Source organism: Gigantopelta aegis, chromosome 5, assembly GCF_016097555.1.
Source record: "Gigantopelta aegis isolate Gae_Host chromosome 5, Gae_host_genome, whole genome shotgun sequence".
Taxonomy (NCBI): domain Eukaryota; kingdom Metazoa; phylum Mollusca; class Gastropoda; order Neomphalida; family Peltospiridae; genus Gigantopelta; species Gigantopelta aegis.
Window position 1 is genome coordinate 38,224,731 of NC_054703.1, and position 20,946 is coordinate 38,245,676.

General features: G+C 36.4%; 2 protein-coding genes across 2 annotated transcripts in view; one reads left to right on the plus strand and one right to left on the minus strand.

Moving 5' to 3' along the window:
• The first annotated feature begins 368 nt into the window (after nt 1-368).
• LOC121373364 (transcription initiation factor IIA subunit 2-like) lies at nt 369-9,988 on the plus strand. The gene is made up of 4 exons (XM_041499964.1): nt 369-483; nt 6,187-6,291; nt 6,882-7,014; nt 9,001-9,988. The coding sequence occupies exons 1-4, from the start codon at nt 412-414 to the stop codon at nt 9,018-9,020; spliced, it is 330 nt and encodes a 109-aa protein (XP_041355898.1). The 5' UTR covers nt 369-411; the 3' UTR covers nt 9,021-9,988.
• A 5,281-nt stretch (nt 9,989-15,269) lies between these two features.
• The window catches only part of LOC121373149 (serine protease 30-like), a 10,594-nt gene continuing 4,917 nt past the window's right edge, over nt 15,270-20,946 (minus strand). Inside the window, exons 4-7 of the mRNA XM_041499603.1 lie at nt 20,708-20,814; nt 19,334-19,477; nt 18,725-18,861; nt 15,270-15,440 (exon numbers count right to left, since the gene is read on the minus strand). Coding sequence (XP_041355537.1) covers nt 15,270-15,440; nt 18,725-18,861; nt 19,334-19,477; nt 20,708-20,814 — 559 coding nt within the window. The remainder of the gene's footprint in view (nt 15,441-18,724; nt 18,862-19,333; nt 19,478-20,707; nt 20,815-20,946) is intronic.

The window sequence follows — 20,946 nt, forward strand, 5'->3', positions numbered from 1 at the left end:
TCCCCTTCACATTCTGCACTTGCATGGTATGGCCCAGGGCCTTTTAACTTGAGGCGCATTGTTTGGGACGAAAATCTAAGACCGTCGAGGGCGTTCAATCAACCCCTCGTACCTGATGAGAGCTCGCTACCACAGCTAGATCCTAATAAATAATTAAATGTTTAATTTATTATTATCGCAGTTTCACTTTTGTCTGGTTCAAGAATACTTTTGTTACTGAATTATGTACTCAATCGAACATAGCGATTGAAAGATGCAAGGGAAGCAACTCTAAATTAAGTTTCACAAAAGCTAAACTGATATTTCATAAAATATTCCACTAATTGTGACAAATATTATTTTCTTCATTGCTTGTGTACCAGTCTATTGGCAGAATTGTAAATATATTTTGCAGATTTCGAGTCCCAAAAGATGAGTTACCAATTATATAGAAACACAACTTTAGGTCACACGTTACAGGAAAGTTTGGACGATTTAATTCAGGTATATGAATGTGTGGTAAAAATGTGATACTCAGGGTTTAAGCTGGACTTAAAAATTATTAGCAATTTAGCTAATTTGACCCAAAAATCTGTAGCCAAATTCAGGTTTCAATTAGCTTCAAAAAATGATGACAAAATTAAGGCTCTTTTTAAAGTAATTTATTTCTATCCCATAATTTGTCAATGAATATGGGTGTCCATGCACAGTTACTACTTTAAAGTTTAATGTATCCATAAGTTCTGCCCCATTTTAAAATCCACATTGTGAAATGCATTTGTTAAATATTCAGCAAAAACAAAGATAGAGTTAAACAGTTTAATCAGAGTTTTAACGATCCGGTAAGCGCTATTCCATGAACAGTCAATCGAGACATGTCGTTTTTTTCCGCAAGCAAGGAGGAAGCGAAAAGGAACGAGCTATTCTGATTGACAAAAATAAAGCCGGTTACAGAATCTGACGGAAATGGCTCAAAACAAGCAAGAGCAAGTAGATTTACTTGTAAATAACAAATAGCGAGACGAATTCTGCGTTCTCGTTTACTCAGAAGTTGTTATTTCCGACATGTAAACTATTTCTACCCTGTATGCGTTTTAATGTATTAACAAATACTCCTCAAAAACAAATAGCGGAAGAAAATGAAACAGGATTTTCGAATTAGCTTTTTGGCGATTTGATAATGAAATATTTTCACCAAATTCAATATATGTTTGCATTTGGCGACAGTCAATTCATACCATTGTTATTTTGTACCCAGACCCACAGGAGGGATTTAATCAAGATTTTTTGATGGGATTGGGAAATTTGTCACAAGTAAATCATACTTGGGATATTTTTTTAAGTCACTGAATGATGCAGTACACCATGGTTAAATTACCGGCGTTGTGGCAGGCCATCGGTCTACAGGCTGGTAGGTACTGGGTTCGGATCCCAGTCGAGGCATGGGATTTTTAATCCATATACCGACTCCAAACCCTGAGTGAGTGCTCCGCAAGGCTCAATGGGTAGGTGTAAACCACTTGCACCGACCAGTGATCTATAACTGCATGGTTCAACAAAGGCCATGGTTTGTGCTATCCTGCCTGTGGGAAGCGCAAATAAAAGATCCCTTGCTGATAATCAGAAGAGTAGCCCATGTAGTGGCGACAGCGGGTTTCCTCTCAAAATCTGTGTGGTCCTTAACCATATGTCTGACGCCATATAACCGTAAATAAAATGTGTTGAGTGTGCGTCGTTAAATAAAACACTTCTTTCTTTCTTTCCATGGTTAAATTAATTTAACAGATATCTCAGAATTTTCAGTGCCACTGTCTTTTTGCAGTGGGCTTTTGTTCGGACCCACCAAATGCCTGGATAAATCCTTGGTACCATACTAGAGCTGGGCAGTATACTGTATCAGGGCATAAAATTTGGCACAAACGATTTTGTCGGTTGTCTGTCGGTTATGCAAAATCAATATCAACATAAACGGCGGACTGTTCGTCAGAAAATATTTAAACAAAATTATCACTCTTTTTGGAAGAAAATAAACCTACATTGCTGGTGTGAGAATGATACGATGGGGGACGAGACATAGCTCAGTGGTAAAGTGTGCACTTGATGCGCAGTTGCTTTGGGATCGATCTCCGTCAGTGGGCCCATATTGGGCTATTTCTCGATACAGCCAGTTCACCACGACTGGTATATCAAGGCCGTGGTATGTGCTATCCTGTCTATGAAATGGTGCACATAAAAGAGTCCTTGCTGCTAATCAAAAAGAGTAGCTCATGAAGTGGTGACAGCGGGTTTCCTCTCAATATCTGTGTGGTCCTTAAAGGTAGGGTCAACTCAAACAAGAGCCTTATGTAATATGTGTTGGAAAGATGCATACCCGGACCACCAACACATACTGACACTTTAGCAAAAGAAATTTTTTAGAGTTAATAAAAAAACATGATTATTCCTGCTAACTGGGGGCAGCCATTTTGTTTCGTTTTTGTGACGTCTGGTGGGATAGCTTGGGGCGAAGTGACGTCAGCTCCTGATAGTGCTGCAACAATAAACCGGTATACCGGTATACCGCGATAATTGATCAGCTCGATACAAACCGCGGTACAGTTTTGCGTATCGCGATTTTTATACGCTATTTTTGTTCCTTGTATCTTATTTGACTTGAAATAGGCAAACAAACAAACAAACAAAAACCACATCATTTTATTAATTGGTGATGACAGAAAATGTAACAATCACGTCAAGCGTAGTCGGCTTACTTGTTGGCATACGAAGTGATAGGTCGGTTATACTTGGTTCTAACTTCTAAACAAAACGTGTTAAAAAAGTCCAATGAAAATAACCAGTTAACAATAATTACAAATAAATGTTTTGTTACTTACACATTATCATTCATTGTTCATTTACGTTGGAATACGGCTACGGCTATCATCTTCAAAGAAATAAACCAACAAATGAGAATCACACTTTGCTGTTTTTCACTGAACTCTGAATACTTCGGCCGATCGTTCAAAATACTTCGGCCAATCGTTCAAAATACCTCGGCTAATAACCTCGGAAAAGCCCGATAGTAAGGATTTCCGAATGTGACAATTTATAAATAGTTTGACACCGTCATACCGATGTTCTAGTAGACTAGTATTGTGTTAAAACATAAAAATATGGCCTAAAATATTTAGCCTGACAGCTGAAACTAATAAAGATCATTAAAAAGTTATGGCTTCTGTTTTCATTACAAAAACAACCCATAAATATTAAATTTAAATAATATCAACTATATTGCAATACATATTGCAATACAGTTTCTTATATCGCAATATATCGCAATACGGTTTTGACCGTATCGTTGCACCCCTAGCTCCTGACCATCTCCTGTATGTACAGTGTAAACAAAAGCAGTAATTTTCGACAAGGCGCTTCTCTTTGATTAACCTGACTTGTAAAACAGCATAAATGACGTAATAATATAATAAACTATTTAACTAAATATATTTCAAGTTGCATTAACGGAACAAAATGGGGTTATAGTATTTTTCTCTGTTGAATAATCCAAAGGAAAAATGTACACTATTAGACCTATTGATATGCTACGTTGGAGCAAAAACGACAACCCACAATACCCAAGTGATAATTTTCTTTTCTTTGGGACTACGTAATTGGTCAATTCTGTGGTTTTAGATGGAAAAGTCTACTTAATCAATAGTTTTACAGAACTATTTACAGTAATAAACAATGTTCATTACAATTTTAGGGGCGACAGGTAATATTCCACAATACCGGTATGTATTTTTGTGTCTAGACAGCGTCAATTAATTGGCTCGTCTGGTTACCAATCAAATACACACCTGCCAATCAGGAATCACAGGTAGAAGCAACTAACAGCATAGACCAATTAACTAAGAAAACGCTCTGTGTATCATTTCAGTACGTAGGTTAATGCATGGACAAGACATTGTTAATTGTTTCGACTTGTTGTGTAGCCACTTTGACAATGATATTTTATTTTGTATTGAAAAATAATATATATATAGTGCTGGATATACTTATTGCTGGCTTACTGGGATGTGTATTATTACAGAACATTGCAATGTATGACTACTTATCATCCCGCAAAAACCAGGTAGATTGTGTTTCTCTAGTTCTAAGGCTCATTCCTGATGTTACGCGTTAAATATTACGTAACCACCAGCTCGCCAGAGGGCGTACTCACTGACATGGTACAAAATGGCTGCGCCCATTATATATAATAGCTGTCACATTTAACCGTTTTATTAATTAACTATACGATTATACGTGTTGATATTAAGCAATAATGTGCATTATATATCATTGAATATGCATACCAGGCCAAATGCCTTAATTGTCCTCTCCTTTAACGACATGTCTGATGCCATATAACCGTAAATAAAATGTGTTGAGTGCATTGTTAAATAAAACATTTCTTTTATTCCCTTTGAAATCAATATCCCAGTCAATACAAAGCTGGCACTGCGGTGATACAAAGTCTTAAGAAGTCTCAAAAAAGTTTAGTAACATAGTTACATGTTCCGTTTGATCATTTCGCTACATGCACAAAATCATATGCTGTTCAGAAATTAAAGGAACGGTCTTGATTTTCAGCCATAATAAGAGTTGCGCCCCCCCCCAACAAAATAAACATATCCTGCTTTTTTTCTTTTTTAAACAATATCTTATACATATATCTACGGGTATAAAAACTTTCAGGATTTCCTATGACTTAATTATTTCAAATTTCATTTGGCGGTTGGAAGAAAAATAAATTGAATTTATTTTTCTTCTAACCGCCAAACAAAATTCAACATTTTGACTCCAAACCAAACGCGCATTAAGCGAGCGCTTTACCACTGGGCTACGTCCCGCCCTCTCATTTGAATATTGTTGCCTAGAAACCTTATTCTTTGTATCTGACTGACTGAAGAAAATTGTTTGTGTAAACACTAAAACAACACAAAAGACATACTGGTTGTCTGAACATTTTTAATTTTATGCCCTGAAATATATATATATATAATATATATACATACTGGTATATACTGTATATATATATATATATATATATATATATATATATATATATATATATATATATATATATATATATACTGGTATATATATATATATATATATACTGGTATATACTGGTATATATATATATATATATACTGGTATATATATATATATATATATATATATATATATATATACATGTGTATATATACTGGTATATACATATATACTAGTATCAGTATCATCTCAATCCTGATTTACCACACCAAGCAAATTTCAAAATACAAAAATTTTGGTATTGAAAATTTTTTCCCGCCATTTAGTAAAGCGCTAAGAATATATCTGATGAACACAAATGGGTTGGGTATAAATCAGACAATCATGGAATATCATTAGCCACGGGAGTGTGGCTACCATATAATGTAGAAACCCTGCACTATGTCCTTCCCATAGGATGAAATTGTTTTGTCTGAGAAAACTTTATAGAAAGTAAAGTACACATACGTGTATGTAAGTTGCCTAATTTGTGCCCCACCTTTGAAGAAAACATTAGCTTTGATTGGTACCCAGGGCTACAACTTGTCATGGTTGCCTAATGTTTGTCACTAAATTAAAGGCAACACTTGCTGTGCATACCCCACCAATCCACCAAGTTAAAATATGATCCCAAATCAGGCACATGTATGTGCAGGAATATTAGCATTGGGGGGGGGGGGGGGGGGGGGGGGACTGAATTTTGTAGGGGATGAGACATGCTAATTTTAAAAATGTATTTAAAAAAAAAGAGAATATTTGCTTGAGTGTGAGTGTGGTCGGTGTTTTGATCCCCTGCACACACACACACCTACTGCTGTAACATAGTAGAATTTTAAATAATAATAATAATAATAAAATTATGGAGCATACTTTATCATTTACATGTACTTACACATGTACAGAATGTATGTCAAATGATCTCAGTACCATGTTTGGCAGGGCCAGCTCTGGGTGATCAGAAAATTTCACTAAATCATCTTAAAAATGCAAAATCTATAGCTATTTTCCAACAAATTATTAAGTATTACATACATTTTTTTTTGCAAAATTAAAATAAAATTCGCCAATTGGTCTTAAAATTTGCAATTGGCGAATTTGGCGAGTGCCAGCGCTATAGATCTTGAAATATAATTTCTCTTTTTCACTTTTCAGTGCAGTCAGATATCTCCACAGCTGGCGCTGAAGGTTTTACTACAGTTTGATAAGGCCATCAACACTGCCCTGGCAAACAGAGTCAAGTCCAAGATTTCATTCAAGGTAGTATGGTCGAATCCACTTAATTGCATATCGGTTTATAGCATAAATTGGTTATTTGCATATTATGTTGTACAGAACCGTGTAGCATTAAACTAATGCAAATTATATTGTATTTAAATTAGAGCTGGGCGGTACTGACATTTCATGTTCAGCATCGGTATTTTGGGGATGATTTACCTCAGTATCGAACAGTAATTTTGGTTTACTCAGCTTTTAAATTGAATGCATGCCCAAGTTTAATGTTACCCACTAATTTCATCTGAATAAAATTAAATTCCATGCACAAGGCCTTCATCCCTATTTTGTGTTGTCAGATATACATGTGTATTGTTAAATGGCATTATTAGTGCTTTAAGTTTAATACTAAATGGCATGAAAGATTTTTCGATACCAAAATTTTTGTATTTTGACATTTACTCGGTATGGTTAATAAGTCAATGTGCTCTAGTTGTGTCGTTGATAAATAAAACTTTACTTAAATTCTTTTTTTCTACCCTTATTTCGTGAAGAATATCAATAGACATAAATTTGCAAGTTCAACAAGATTGGTGACTTCCGCGTAAATACATGTTTAGTTTTACTTCCTGCAGGGTAAACTGAATACGTACAGGTTCTGTGACAACGTATGGACCTTTGTCTTGAACGATGTGGAATTCCGGGAACAGCCAGTCCAGGAGATAGCTAGAGTGCAGAAAGTCAAAATTGTTGCCTGTGATGGAAAGGGTATAGTTCACATTTAATTGCTTTACAGTATATATATATGCCAGTGCACTATGACTGGTATATTAAAGGCCATGGTATGTACTATCCTGTCTGGGATTGTGCATATAAAAGATCCCTTGCTGCTAATCGAAAAAAGAGTAGCCCATGAAGTGGCGACAGCAGGTTTCCTCTCTCAATATATGTGTGGTCCTTAACCATATGTCTGACACCATATAACCGTAAATACAATGTGTTGAGTGTGTCGTTAAATAAAACATTTCTTCTTCTTTTTTCCTTACAATTGACAGATCATACATATAAATTGAAAAACCACCTGCAAAAACATGGTAACCCACATCTTTGTTATTTTTGTGTTTTTGGTACCGTTATATCTGGTAAACCACAGCAGATTCATTAAAACAAGCACTGTCTTCATGTTGAATATCATATTAAAATAATACAAATTACATACTAGCAACACATTCTCCATAACATCAGTTAGGTTGTGAGCAAGAAATGAGCAAACCCAGATTAAAAGTGATATGTATACAGTGCTTTTGCCAGAAATAAATTTTGGGGTATGGCACTTTGGAACTGAATGCAACCACTGTCAACCCCCAGAAAAAAAAAGGGTTACATTTAGGGTTAGGGTTAAGAAAATCATACAGTATAGAGTAATTAATTTTGTCAAATAGTAAACTTAAAAAAATAAAATATGCAAAAACAGTTGGGTATGGCGCCATACCCGTTTTAGCCCTGGCAGAAACCCTGGTACATGTACATGTATATACGCAGGGCTTCTAGGATTTTCATAAAATCCACTAGCTATGGGATCAGTGATTTAAAACATTTACTAGCCACTATTAAAAATTCACTAGCCCTGCTTTACTTAAAGTTAATACAATTTTAATAAATACTAGTAGTAATCAAATGTGTTACCTAAAGAGCCTAAAACTCTATCACTGAGGGGTTGGGTGTGGGCAGGATATTTATATTGACAAAATAGACTTTAACTGCAACATACATGTATGACCCAAAAAATTCACTAGCCGTCGGGCATGGCAATAGTAGTTATTTACTAGCCCAACATTGAATATCACTAGCCATGGGAGTGGGCCTACCATAATCTACAAGCCCCGTCGGGCATGGCAATAGTAGATATTTACTAGCCCAATATTGAATATCACTAGCCATGGGAGTGGGGCTACCATAATCTAGAAGCCCTGGTATACATGAATTGTTATGTTTTCAATGTTTATGACAATCTGATAACTCATCGTTTACTCCAAATGGTCTCCATGATATGGGTTACGAGGCTCTTGCACACAGGTCTTCAGTTTGTATTAATATACTACTTTGAGACAGTATCTTTAAAAGTTGGGGGGGGGGGTAGCGTGGTAAAGCGTTCGCTTGATGCACTCAGTCTAGGATCGATCCCAGTCGGTGGACCCATTGGGCTATTTCTCGTTCCAGCCAGTAACAAAGGCCGTGGTATGTACTATCCTGTCTGTGGGATGGTGCATATAAAAGACCCCATTCTGCTAATCGAAAAGAGTAGCCCATGAAGTGGCGACAGTGAGTTTCCTCTCTCAATATGTGTGTGGTCCTTAACAATATAACTGTAAATGAAATGTGTTGAGTGCGTCGTTAAATAAAGCATTTTCTTCTTCAGTTTATATTAAAATGCTACATACAGCTAGCATCTTTAACCACAATGAGGTTGGTTTCAAAATTTCTTCTTTCTCATCTGCATTCTCCTCTTTCATCGTCTCCTCTTTTGTCTTCTTGTTCTTAGCATTTTTAAGTTCAGTTATTCAGCCATAACCACAGAGTTTGCCTGCTTGAGTTTAGCTTTCTTTCAAAAAAATAAATAAAACTTTTTTCTTTTTTTTCCCCCTCTGGTAAGAATGTTCATACATGTATGTACATGTAGTTCAGAATCTGTTTAAAACCCATTATTATAAAACAGATTATAGACAAGCCTTTAAATAGTTCATTTTATTTCAGGGGATGCGAATACTAAATGAGAACAACATGTCTTACTGAACGGATGTGTAAGATTACTCACCAGCATGTGGACACCGTGACATAAAGGAACATGAAACTGTTTTCGGGTTAACATCTTCACCGAAGAGGCTTTTTATAAATCTCAAGATTGACGAGTGTGGATAGACCATTTTTAAAACAGTGCCTGAACAGTTGGAATTTCCTGAGTAGATTGCGAAATGGTATTTTAGGTTGTCATAAAATAAATGTTAAGATTTTCATAAAGAATAATAATGGCAAGCATCCATTTTCTTATTGGCCAAAATTTCTTTTCTTTCTTTTTCATTGTTTAATGGGTTTAGGGTTTTGGGTTTTTTTATTGTATAAATACAGGTTACTTAATGTGCAGTATTTCCAGTGTCCTGAAAATGTAAAAATAAAATTTCACCACCCACCCTCTCCCACCCCTATTTTGAAAAAACAAAATTGATTCAATTTTAGCATTTGTTTTATGATGGCCTTATTTATGGATTTGTTCGAAGTGAAGGTACATGTAGCTGACGACTCCTACCTGTACATCCCTTCACCTGGTTGTCATCATGTTGCTTGTTTATTTACAATATGATCTTATCATAATGCTAATTAATTTTCACGTTTTATTATATATATTTTTTGTAATTTCTAGAGATTTTCTGGAATCATGTGTAATGAGCTAAAACTGTCTGTGTATAATTTTGATTAACGCTTTAACTGCTGCTAGCAATACCAGTACTGACCTATTTGACACTATACATGTACATAAGTATTGATTTGTATTTCGTGCTTAAAGGGAGAGACTATCCCAAGTTTTCTGCCATTGTATTATGTTTATGATACAATGTATACTCACAATCTAATTAAACTTAGCTCCACTATTACATGTGGATCTAACAGCAGCCCGTTGGAGCTCATGTCCAGTTGACCTATCATTCAACCAATCAAAACCTTACTTGCAAAATCATGTCAGTCATTTGAAAAGAATTTGAAAACATTCGGGATTATGCCGAGGGTATACGAAATGATTCAGGTGAATTACGAAGTATGCCGGAAACTAATTGCAATATAAAATTTCATATAAAATTTGTTTCAAGATAAAAAAACAAAACAATGTCATGGTATAGCCATAAAATCTGTTTATACTAGTATGTAATCCAGAGTTTATTACTGCACTTTTCCCCCTGTTTTTTCAATGTTGAATTAGACCAACAAATTCGCCTATTGCATAAATAGTCTCAGCCGATATTTTTAGAATTTGTATGCTCCTGAATAACGCTATAAAAGGTGAAGTGTAATTGGTCGATATTAAAATTGTTATTTATAGATGAAATGTCACCTGGACATGAGAGTCCACAGAATGCTGGTAGATCTACTGGTAGACCCAGTAGAGCTAATTTTAATCAGATTGATGTACAGGGCCTTTTTGATTAAAACTACTTGCTAAAGATATTTTCTTGTTTAGAATATCAGTGTCTGTATAGACACGGTGTTACTTGTCATCCTAGTGTTTGTAGTAGCCCAAACTAGAATATCAGTGTCTGTATAGACACGGTGTTTCTTGTCATCCTAGTGTTTGTAGTAGCCCAAACTAGAATATCAGTGTCTGTATAGACACGGTGTTTCTTGTCATCCTAGTGTTTGTAGTAGCCCAAACTAGAATATCAGTGTCTGTATAGACACGGTGTTTCTTGTCATCCTAGTGTTTGTAGTAGCCCAAACTAGAATATCAGTGTCTGTATAGACACGGTGTTACTTGTCATCCTAGTGTTTGTAGTAGCCCAAACTAGAATATCAGTGTCTGTATAGACACGGTGTTTCTTGTCATCCTAGTGTTTGTAGTAGCCCAAACTAGAATATCAGTGTCTGTATAGACACGGTGTTTCTTGTCATCCTAGTGTTTGTAGTAGCCCAAACTAGAATATCAGTGTCTGTATAGACACGGTGTTTCTTGTCAACCTAGTGTTTGTAGTAGCCCAAACTAGAATATCAGTGTCTGTATAGACACGGTGTTTCTTGTCATCCTAGTGTTTGTAGTAGCCCAAACTAGAATATCAGTGTCTGTATAGACACGGTGTTTCTTGTCATCCTAGTGTTTGTAGTAGCTGTATAAACTAGAGTATAACTAGTGTCTGTATAGACACGGTGTTTCTTGTCATCCTAGTGTTTGTAGTAGCCCAAACTAGAATATCAGTGTCTGTATAGACACGGTGTTTCTTGTCATCCTAGTGTTTGTAGTAGCCCAAACTAGAATATCAGTGTCTGTATAGACACGGTGTTTCTTGTCATCCTAGTGTTTGTAGTAGCCCAAACTAGAATATCAGTGTCTGTATAGACACGGTGTTTCTTGTCATCCTAGTGTTTGTAGTAGCCCAAACTAGTAGTGTCCCAAACTAGAATATCAGTGTCTGTATAGACACGGTGTATTTCTTGTCATCCTAGTGTTTGTAGTAGCCCAAACTAGAATATCAGTGTCTGTATAGACACGGTGTTTCTTGTCATCCTAGTGTTTGTAGTAGCCCAAACTAGAATATCAGTGTCTGTATAGACACGGTGTTTCTTGTCAACCTAGTGTTTGTAGTAGCCCAAACTAGAATATCAGTGTCTGTATAGACACGGTGTTTCTTGTCATCCTAGTGTTTGTAGTAGCCCAAACTAGAATATCAGTGTCTGTATAGACACGGTGTTTCTTGTCATCCTAGTGTTTGTAGTAGCCCAAACTAGAATATCAGTGTCTGTATAGACACGGTGTTTCTTGTCATCCTAGTGTTTGTAGTAGCCCAAACCGTGATTTACAGGTACATTCCCAACCCCTGCAATTAAGAAAATGTCCACAGCCAAACAAAATTGTCTTAGAGAATGACAAACCTCCACGGCAATATCGACAGCATTGTCGATTGCCGTATGCAGCAATTGCAGGGGTTGCATTCTAATAATTTTATATACATGTAAAAAATATATTACAAACTAAAATGAAAAATATCTGCTACAAACATTAGCACATGAGAGCAAATACTTTGGATATACAGACACTGGTATTCTAAACAAGAAAATGTATTTAAGATGTAATTTCTGTTATCCAAAGTACTCTGTTGGTTGGAAACATCTCACAATGGCTGAAAAGTCAGCCCAGTCCCTTTTAGGATGACTACATTTTGTATGTGGTTGCCTTGGCGATAATAATTAGGGATAGTTGGTTCCTGACTGCCTTTTATAGGATGTGGGAAGAATTGATTTTGATTAATTTATCATGTTTATATTTTGTGAACTGATGTCTAGTTTTTTCTTTTTTTATTATTACCAAGTTACTTTTTTGTGATAATAATAAATAAATAAATAAATAATGTGATAGCAGTTTTGATGCTGCAATTTCATCCTAAATTACTTCGTTCGCTAACACACAATACAAACACAGCTACAGTTTTAATAGACTCAGTCATGTCTCATACCACTATAGAAAGTAATCTATAGTTTTAAAGGGACACTCCTGAGTTTGCTGCATTGTAAGATGTTTCCGACTAATAAAATATTTCTACGATTAAACTCGCATATTAAATATATTTTCTTGTTTAGAATATCAGTGTCTGTATATTCAATGTGTTTCTGGTTGTCTTAATATTTCTAAGAAGCCGAAATTGGATTTTGTCTTCAAATAATTTTGAAATATTTTAGGAAATGAAATACGAATATTAGAATGATCAGAAACATGTTTAATATACAGCCACTAATATTTTATGCAGAAATATATATTTGGTATATAATTTCAATCGCTAAAAAGTCTCTGTTAATCGATAAAATCTTTAAAATTATAGCAAACTCGGGAATGTCCCGTTAATAAACTCAAAATCTCATCTCAGCATATTACAACATCATTTATTGAAATAAAAATTATACGCAAAACTACACAGAGAGATGTGGTAGACACACAGTCACACTCACAGTATTATATACAATGCAAACACAACTACCAGGCTTGAGGGTATGTAATAAAAATAAAACAGTGTTCCTACTAAGTGGTTATGGGTTTGAAAATGTTCTAAAATTGGACACTGCATTTCACAACAAATTTTAAACTGCATTTCTCTTACTATAATCTATCTAAAATAATTATTAAAATATACATGTATTCTTTATTTTTAAAAATTTTTTACGATACATAATTTTACCCTCCGTACCCTCGGGCAGAAGAAACACAGACTGCATGTATATATTTAATAAAGTCAGTCTTTTGCTATTGTAACATCATTTAGTATTAAATGCAAAATATTTTTTTTTACAACTACTGGTTTAAAATTCAGTATCATCCCATTATATTATAACATAATTTCAATAAAGCAAAATACCAACACAACTACAGATTTAATATGCTCACAATCTTGTATCAGTCCATAATAATGTTATCATTTACAGTTCATTTACCAAATGATTGTAAAATACAAGCACTACATTTCAGGAGCCGATTTAAAAAAAACATCGTAAGTTTAGGTCTCAGTTATTACCTGACATACGTTTTACATGTGTTTTTTATCATCATTTATATAGAGTAGGAAAATAAATTCCGTGTATTTTCGTCGGGGGGGGGGGGGGGGGTATGCACTGGTTCTATTACCTTTTCTGTTGACAAATTGGTGTTATGAATATTGTCGTACAGATTATGTCACAATAAATTCTTAATTTTGAGATCAAAGTACATGTACGTATCTTTAAAATACATGCATAGGGACATGTTATTGTCTCTGTAGTAATATACTTACATGTGAATAATTATATGTCTGTCATTGTATGTACATTGAACAACAAAAGAAACAGAAATATTAGTTTTGTTTTCCTTAATTATATATATATATATATATATATATATATATATTTAAGATTATTCAGTTTTAATCCCATTAATTTTTGTAACCATTATTAAAATAACCAGTGTCTTGCGAATATGTTAGACCCATTTTGTCAATCTATTTTCCAAACTAATTGTATTATGCCTTATCATTAAAGGCATATTGTCACAGACCACTGACCTTTTTAATGGTCTAACAAAGTATTACTTGAACAAAAATAATTGGATTTGTCCCTAAATGTACTTTATTCAATCATCTTCATAACCATCATACTCCATTTATTAATGATATTTTGTAAAAAATAACTGAATTATGGCAATGGTCCATAATTCAAAAACTAAAATTGCCGAGAGGGTTGACATGGATTTCACTCCATCATGGTTCAGTTAAGGTTATGCAGTAGCTAGATTTGGTGTTTCCAACAGTTAATGTAATTTTTATTTATTATCCATTTTTAGAGAAATAAGGTCCTTAAATCCGTGACAGTATGCCTTTAAACTATTTGCTTTTCTTTTGTTATTCATTATATATAATTGTGATTGTTTGTTGTGTAAATCAGTATTGTTTAAGTATTGTCTGTATGTACCTCTGAATAAATTGTTGCTATTCTGTTGGTCAACGCAAGTTTTGTTATTAATTCATAGATCAGGTAATAGACTTGTTTCTTGGTCCCGACGTCATTTAACCGTAAATAAAATGTGTTGAGTGTGTCGTTAAATAAAATATTTCCTTGTTTCTTGGTCCGTTAAAAACTTGTTTCGTTGTCAGTTTTGGCAATTCGGGGGCTGGGCATAGTGCTCGCCTTATTGATTCCCGTCGGTGGGACTGGCTATTTCTTGTTCCTTTCGGTGCTCCAAAACTGGTGTAACAAAAGCCATGGCATGTACTATCCTGTCTATGGGATGCTGCATATTTAAAGATCCCTTATTGTTAATTGGAAAGAGTATCCCATTGTATGGCGGCAGTAGCCATGACTCACTGTTACACTGTAGGTGTTTTGACTACACTGGAGAACTGCCACTTTCATAAGGTTAAGGACCATAAAAATAATGAAAGTGGATAAACGTCTGCCATACAATGGGATACCTTTTTCGATTAACAACGAGGGAGTTTATTTTATGCATCATCCCACACTCGGGATAATACATGCACCCCACAACTTTATAGTTGCACCAGTTGCGTAGCTCGGGCTGGAATGAGAAATAGCCCAATGGGCCCACCGACGGGGATTGATACAAGACTGACTGCGTATCAGGCGAACGCTATACCACCACTAAATTAAGGCAGAAGTAATGGTTTTGTTTGGTTTTTTTACTAATCATTTTCTCTATCCACTGTGCATACGCTGCTATGTTTGCATCGGGCGAACTAAATTAAGACGAAAGAAACTTAAACTGTTTTGTGGTTGTTGTTTTTTTACAGTTTTTTACTAATCATTTTCTCAATCCACTCTGCATACGCTGCTATGTTGGTGTAAAGTCCGCGGTCGGGCGGATATCTCTGACAGCCGAATTCTTCGTACACCAGGCCAGCTATTTCCCACGTACCCATCTTGGTGCGACATACTATGGGTCCTCCGGTATCTCCCTGTAAGAATAAAAAGAGTCCATGTTATACAATAGTTTAAAGGGACAGTCCCCAGGTTTTATCCCGTGAAAATTAGCACTAAGTTTAAAGGGACATACCCTAGTTTTAACCCGTGAAAATTAACACTAAGTTTAGTTAAAGGGACAGACCCTAGTTTTAACCCGTAAGAATTAACACTAAGTTTAGTTAAAGGGACATACCCTAGTTTTAACCCGTAAGAATTAACACTAAGTTTAGTTAAAGGGACGGACCCTAGTTTCAACCCGTGAAAATTAACACTAAGTTTAGTTAAAGGGACAGACCCTAGTTTTAACCCGTGAGAATTAACACTACTTTTAATTAAAGGGACATACCCTAGTTTTAACCCGTGAGAATTAACACTACGTTTAGTTAAAGGGACAAACCCTAGTTTTAACCCGTGAGAATTAACACTACGTTTAATTAATCTACAAACCTGTAACACATATAAAGTTACAATAGAGTGAAACATTAGTCTGGGACATTGTAACGGTGAAACACCTAAAAATAGAATAAAGCTCGACTCCATAGCTGTTACTTCTCAGATGCACGTGCGTCTTTAAAAATATGAGAAATGCATTTTGTGATATTAAAAACACCAGGATGATAACAAAAACCACTTCCAATGTATGGAAATGGATAATCTAAACAATAATATATAAGTATAGTATGATTTCAGTTATCAAAAACGGCTCTAATAGTAAAAAAATATGCCTTAGTGTTTAAAAACTAGGGTACGTCCCTTTAACCTTTGGTTTATACGGGTATTGGAAACAGCCCGAGTATGTACAGATTGGATCCATGGACAAGGTGTCGGAAAATGCGCATCATTCCCAGGACGTAGCCCAGCGTTCGCCTGATGTTCGGTCGGTCTAGGATCGATCCCCGTCGGTGGATCCACTGGGCTATTTCTCGTTCCAGCCAGTGCATCACGACTTTTATATGAAAGGCCGTGGTATGTGCTATCCTGTCTGTGGGATGATGCATATAAAAGACACCTTGCTACTAATGAAAAAAATGTAGCGGGTTTTCTTTCTAAGACTATAAAATTACCATATGTTTGATATCCAATGGCCGATTATTAGCAAGGTCCTGGGAGACGTGCATCTCTCCCTTTGAACCATGACGTGTTTTGAAAATGCTGTTTATTAAAGTTTATACTGAATACTTCTGAGTATGGCTGGAAACATTTTTACCGTGTATTCGGAGCTAGTAAAGATAAATAATCAGTTTACGCATGTAACCCATTTCGTTTTCTTTTATGTTTTGATGTTTATCACTCCACGTTCATGGTTCAAGAAAAAAAAGCATACAAACGCCACCATGGTCTCTCTTTTTTTTTAAGGCTATTTGGCAAATATTATCTTTCAAATGCTACAGTTTATATACATACATGTGTAGTAGTAGTAGTAGTAGTAGTATTCCTTTCTCTGTATGTGCTATCCTGTCTGTGTCATGGTGCAGATAAAAGATCCCTTGTTACTAATGAATTTTTTTTTTTAGTGGGTTTGACTTCCAATAGCCGATGGTTAATAAACCAATGTGCTCTAGTGGTGTCGTTAAACAAAACAAACTTTCTCTTTGACAATTTTATAATGAAAATAATGAAAAAAAAGAAGAAGAAAGAAATGTTTTATTTAACGACGCACTCAACACATTTTATTTATGGTTAAGGACTACACAGATATTGAGAGAGGAAACCCGCTGTCGCCACTTCATGGGCTACTCTTTTTCGATTAGCAGCAAGGGATCTTTTATATGCACCATCCCACAGACAGGGTAGTACATACCACGGCTTTTGATATACCAGTCGTGGTGCACTGGCTGGAGCGAGAAATAACGCAATGGTCCCACTGACGGGGATCGATCCGCGCATTAAGCGAGTGCTGTACCACTGGGCTACGCCTCGCCCCTGAAACTAATGAAAAACAACAACACACAACATAAATATTAATTAAGAATTGAACGTGAAAATGTTTGAGTTTCATGCTAGTATGAAACGCAAAACCGCTTTACACACTGTATGAATGGCGTAGCGCGTGAGCGCGAAGCCATTCATACTAAAGTGTGTAAAGCGGTTATAATTCCTAACACATAACCATGTCATTAATGTAAAGCTCTTTGAAATAAAAAGTGAACTCTATTTTCCAACCATTTACTATTTTATTAACACGAAATTCATACTCAACATTAGCGGAATCCCTATGGTGGTTCGGCTTTTTCCGTCAATAGCCGAATGAGAGAATGACAATGTTACAGTCATTAATACAATTCATATTAATTTTTTGCATTAAATGTCGATACCAACTAGAAACATTTTGAATTCACTATAAACATATAACGTAAGTAATTTCAATAACTTTTAACCTGTAATAAAAATGTCTGAAGCGACCTATTTTGTATGGTATAATTTATATGTGAAGCGGTTGGTGTATGAATATTTAACTACGAACTGTGCATGTGCGCCATTTTTTTATTACTGTCCAAATTTACCAATTACCACGTTGAAATTACAGTTATCAAAGAGAAAGTGGTTTCAATGTTTCCGGAAATGGATGAAACAGGTGTGTCGCGATTTTCTGTGTTTACTGGCCTTGTAATTGTGGAAGTGGCGACAACACAGGATGGTTTTGGCGTGTGTGTGACTTTAAGTGGTGCGACACAAGTATTCGTGAGATTTGACAGTGCCATGCTCATGTTTCGTTTTTGGAAAGTGGAGCATTCGCTGTTGTAGCTTCGAATTGAACATCTGACATGTTACGATGTATAACGTTGATACTTGGACGTTTGACAACAGACGATTACTGTTTGATGTCTAAAAATAGAATCTCAAGGAAATTCCTTCGGGGATTACTTTGTTGACATAATTCATAAAGTAGTTCCGGCTATAAGCCAAAAATAGTGCTAAACTGAGAATCATGGTGCTATGAATGTCAGTTTTTATCATCACGTGATACGAATTTGACCAATCCAAGGGTTTATTACAAAGACATTTATAGAGATTGGAATTATATTAAAATAATATCGGATATATCGCAAAAAGCAATACGGTTTGTTGGATCGGAATATATCGCAATACGGATTTGATCGTATTGTTGCGCCCCTAATGGTTACGCGATGCGGGGGGGGGGGGGGGGGGGGGGGGGGAGTCGTAAAAAAAAAGAGCCCGGGGCTGTAAAAGTGCCCAAACTAGCAACTGGACAGTCGTGGGAGCAGCGAGTTAGTCAACTCCGTCGTGACAGTTGGTAGTCTGAGACTAGCATTACCTGGCAGGGACCGCCGCCAGTTTGTGATGAGGCACACAGATACAGGCTAGGATCCAGGCTGCTGTTGTGGTGTCCACAATCTTCAGGTTCCAGTATAGACACTGCCTGCTTTTGCAAGGTTTGCGAGAAGAACGATTCTGTAAGCGTATAAGATTGTTACAGTGTAGTGTAATATAGCATTTAGTGAAACACCAGAAAATAGTTATATAATAGTGCATGTCGCAAGTGATGTTAAAAACGTATGTTTGTTTGTTTCTTCGTTTGTTTGTTTGCTTTGTGTGTTTGTTGTTGGGGTTGGGGGTTTTGGGGGTTTTTTTTGTAATTGCTTCATCTACCTCCATGGCTAATATGATTTAACGATAGAAAAAAAAAGTACAAGAATAACAGTGCATGTCGTGTGTGTACTATGTTCGTCCGTGTTTTCAGAAATGGTAAAGAAGAAAGAAAAAAAACCCACCATTCTGAGCTGTGCCCAATAAATTCTCAAACTTTTTTTTTGACGATAACAGGAAGACGAGTTCCGTCGACCCCTTCCTCCCCTTCCCTCCCCTCCCCCATACACACACCTCCCTGTCACTCTTTATCTTACTCCCAGCATCAAACAGATACCTCTGTTTACAGCACCCCAGCCTGTGAGGACACAAGGTAGTCTGGAGAAATTGCCGTGTTTCTCTGGCAGACAGATGAGTTGGAAATCATCCCGTCTCTTGTAGGTAACCAGCTTTACAACAGCCACGTCATTTCTGTACGGATCTGTAGTGATAAACAATAGCAGTAGTAGTAGTTCACAATAGCAGTAAGATTACTACCTGGCGGGACTAACACCGTGGTACAGCGCTCGCCTGATGCGCGATCGATCTAGAATCAATTCCCGTCGGTAGGCCCATTGGGCTGTTTGTCGTTCCAGCCATTGCGTCACAACTGATGTAACAAAGGTCGTGGTATGTACTATCATGTCTGTGGGATGGTGCATATAAAACATCTCTTGCAGCTAATCGAAAAGAGTAGCCCATGAAGTGGCGACAGCGGGTTTGCAATATCAATATCTGTGTGGTCCTTAACCATATGTCCGACGCCATATAACTAAACAAAATGTGTTGAGTGCATCGATAAATAAAACATTTCCTTACTTCAGTAAGGTAGTAGGCCTAGTTGTAGTAATAGTAGTAGTGGTAGTAGTAGTAGTAGTAGTAGTAGTAGTAGTAGGAGGAGTAGTAGCAGGAGCAGTAATAGTAGTAGAAATATAGTAGTAGCAATAGCGAACGTTGTAATAGTGGTGGTAGTAGAACTAGCCATAGTAGTACTAGTAGTAGTAGTGTGGGATGTAACCCAGTGGCAAAGCACTCGCTTGATGCGAGGTCGGTCTGGGATCAATCCCCGTCTGTGGGCCCATTGGGCTATTTCTCGTTCCAGTGAGGGCACCACGACTGGTATATCAAAGGCCGTGGTATGTGCTATCCTGTCTCTTGGATGGTGCATATATAAAAGATCCTTTGCTACTAATGGAAAACAAATGTAGCGGGTTTCCTTTCTAACACTATATGTCAAAAATCTAAATCTAATAGCCGATGATTAATAAATAAATGTGCTCTAGTGGTGTCGTTAAATAATACAAACTGCAGCAGTAGCAGCACTCAATAGGCGTGGGGAAAGTCTAACAATCGGAGGTCGTAGGAAGTTATTAATTTGTCTTTGAACTGAAGGGGGTATTCTGTCCGCCTCAATTTCAGAATAGAGGGTCTAATGTCAGGGCCATACCCTGATCAAAATCCAAGGGGGGTGGGGGTGGGGTGGGTGGGGGTCACTACTTTTTATAAACGAATGAAACACTATACAAATTAAACCCTGAGATGTGTATGCTATTTTTTGGAGTAAAAAAAAGAGGTGAGATTCTCAGGGGGGCCCCCCGGAGGATACGGCCCTGAATGTCCTCACCCGACCCCCTTGTTTTGGATAAATGTGAGCTGTAGATTAACAACTTACCAATCTGAAAGGATCCATGTATGAAGATTGTGTCAACGTGTACAATGTGCTTTGTTCCTGAATCCAGATCACCCAACACAACGCTCCATAGCTGCGGGTTGTAGTTGCTGAACGTGTTAAAGAACAATACGTTTAGGGGCAGATCCAGGAATTGGTGAAGGGGGTCGTGGCATGTATTGACTGGAAGGTTCATACTAAAATATGTTAGAAACAACATGGACTTTGGTGGTAGGATGTAT

Bases quoted from the DNA above. Each gene is read 5' to 3' on its own strand.
- LOC121373364 (XM_041499964.1), top strand. From the start codon at position 412: ATGAGTTACCAATTATATAGAAACACAACTTTAGGTCACACGTTACAG. The intron at 484-6,186 runs GTATATGAATGT...TTCACTTTTCAG, and splicing joins GTTTGGACGATTTAATTCAG to TGCAGTCAGATATCTCCACA. The intron at 7,015-9,000 runs GTATAGTTCACA...ATTTTATTTCAG, and splicing joins TGTTGCCTGTGATGGAAAGG to GGGATGCGAATACTAAATGA.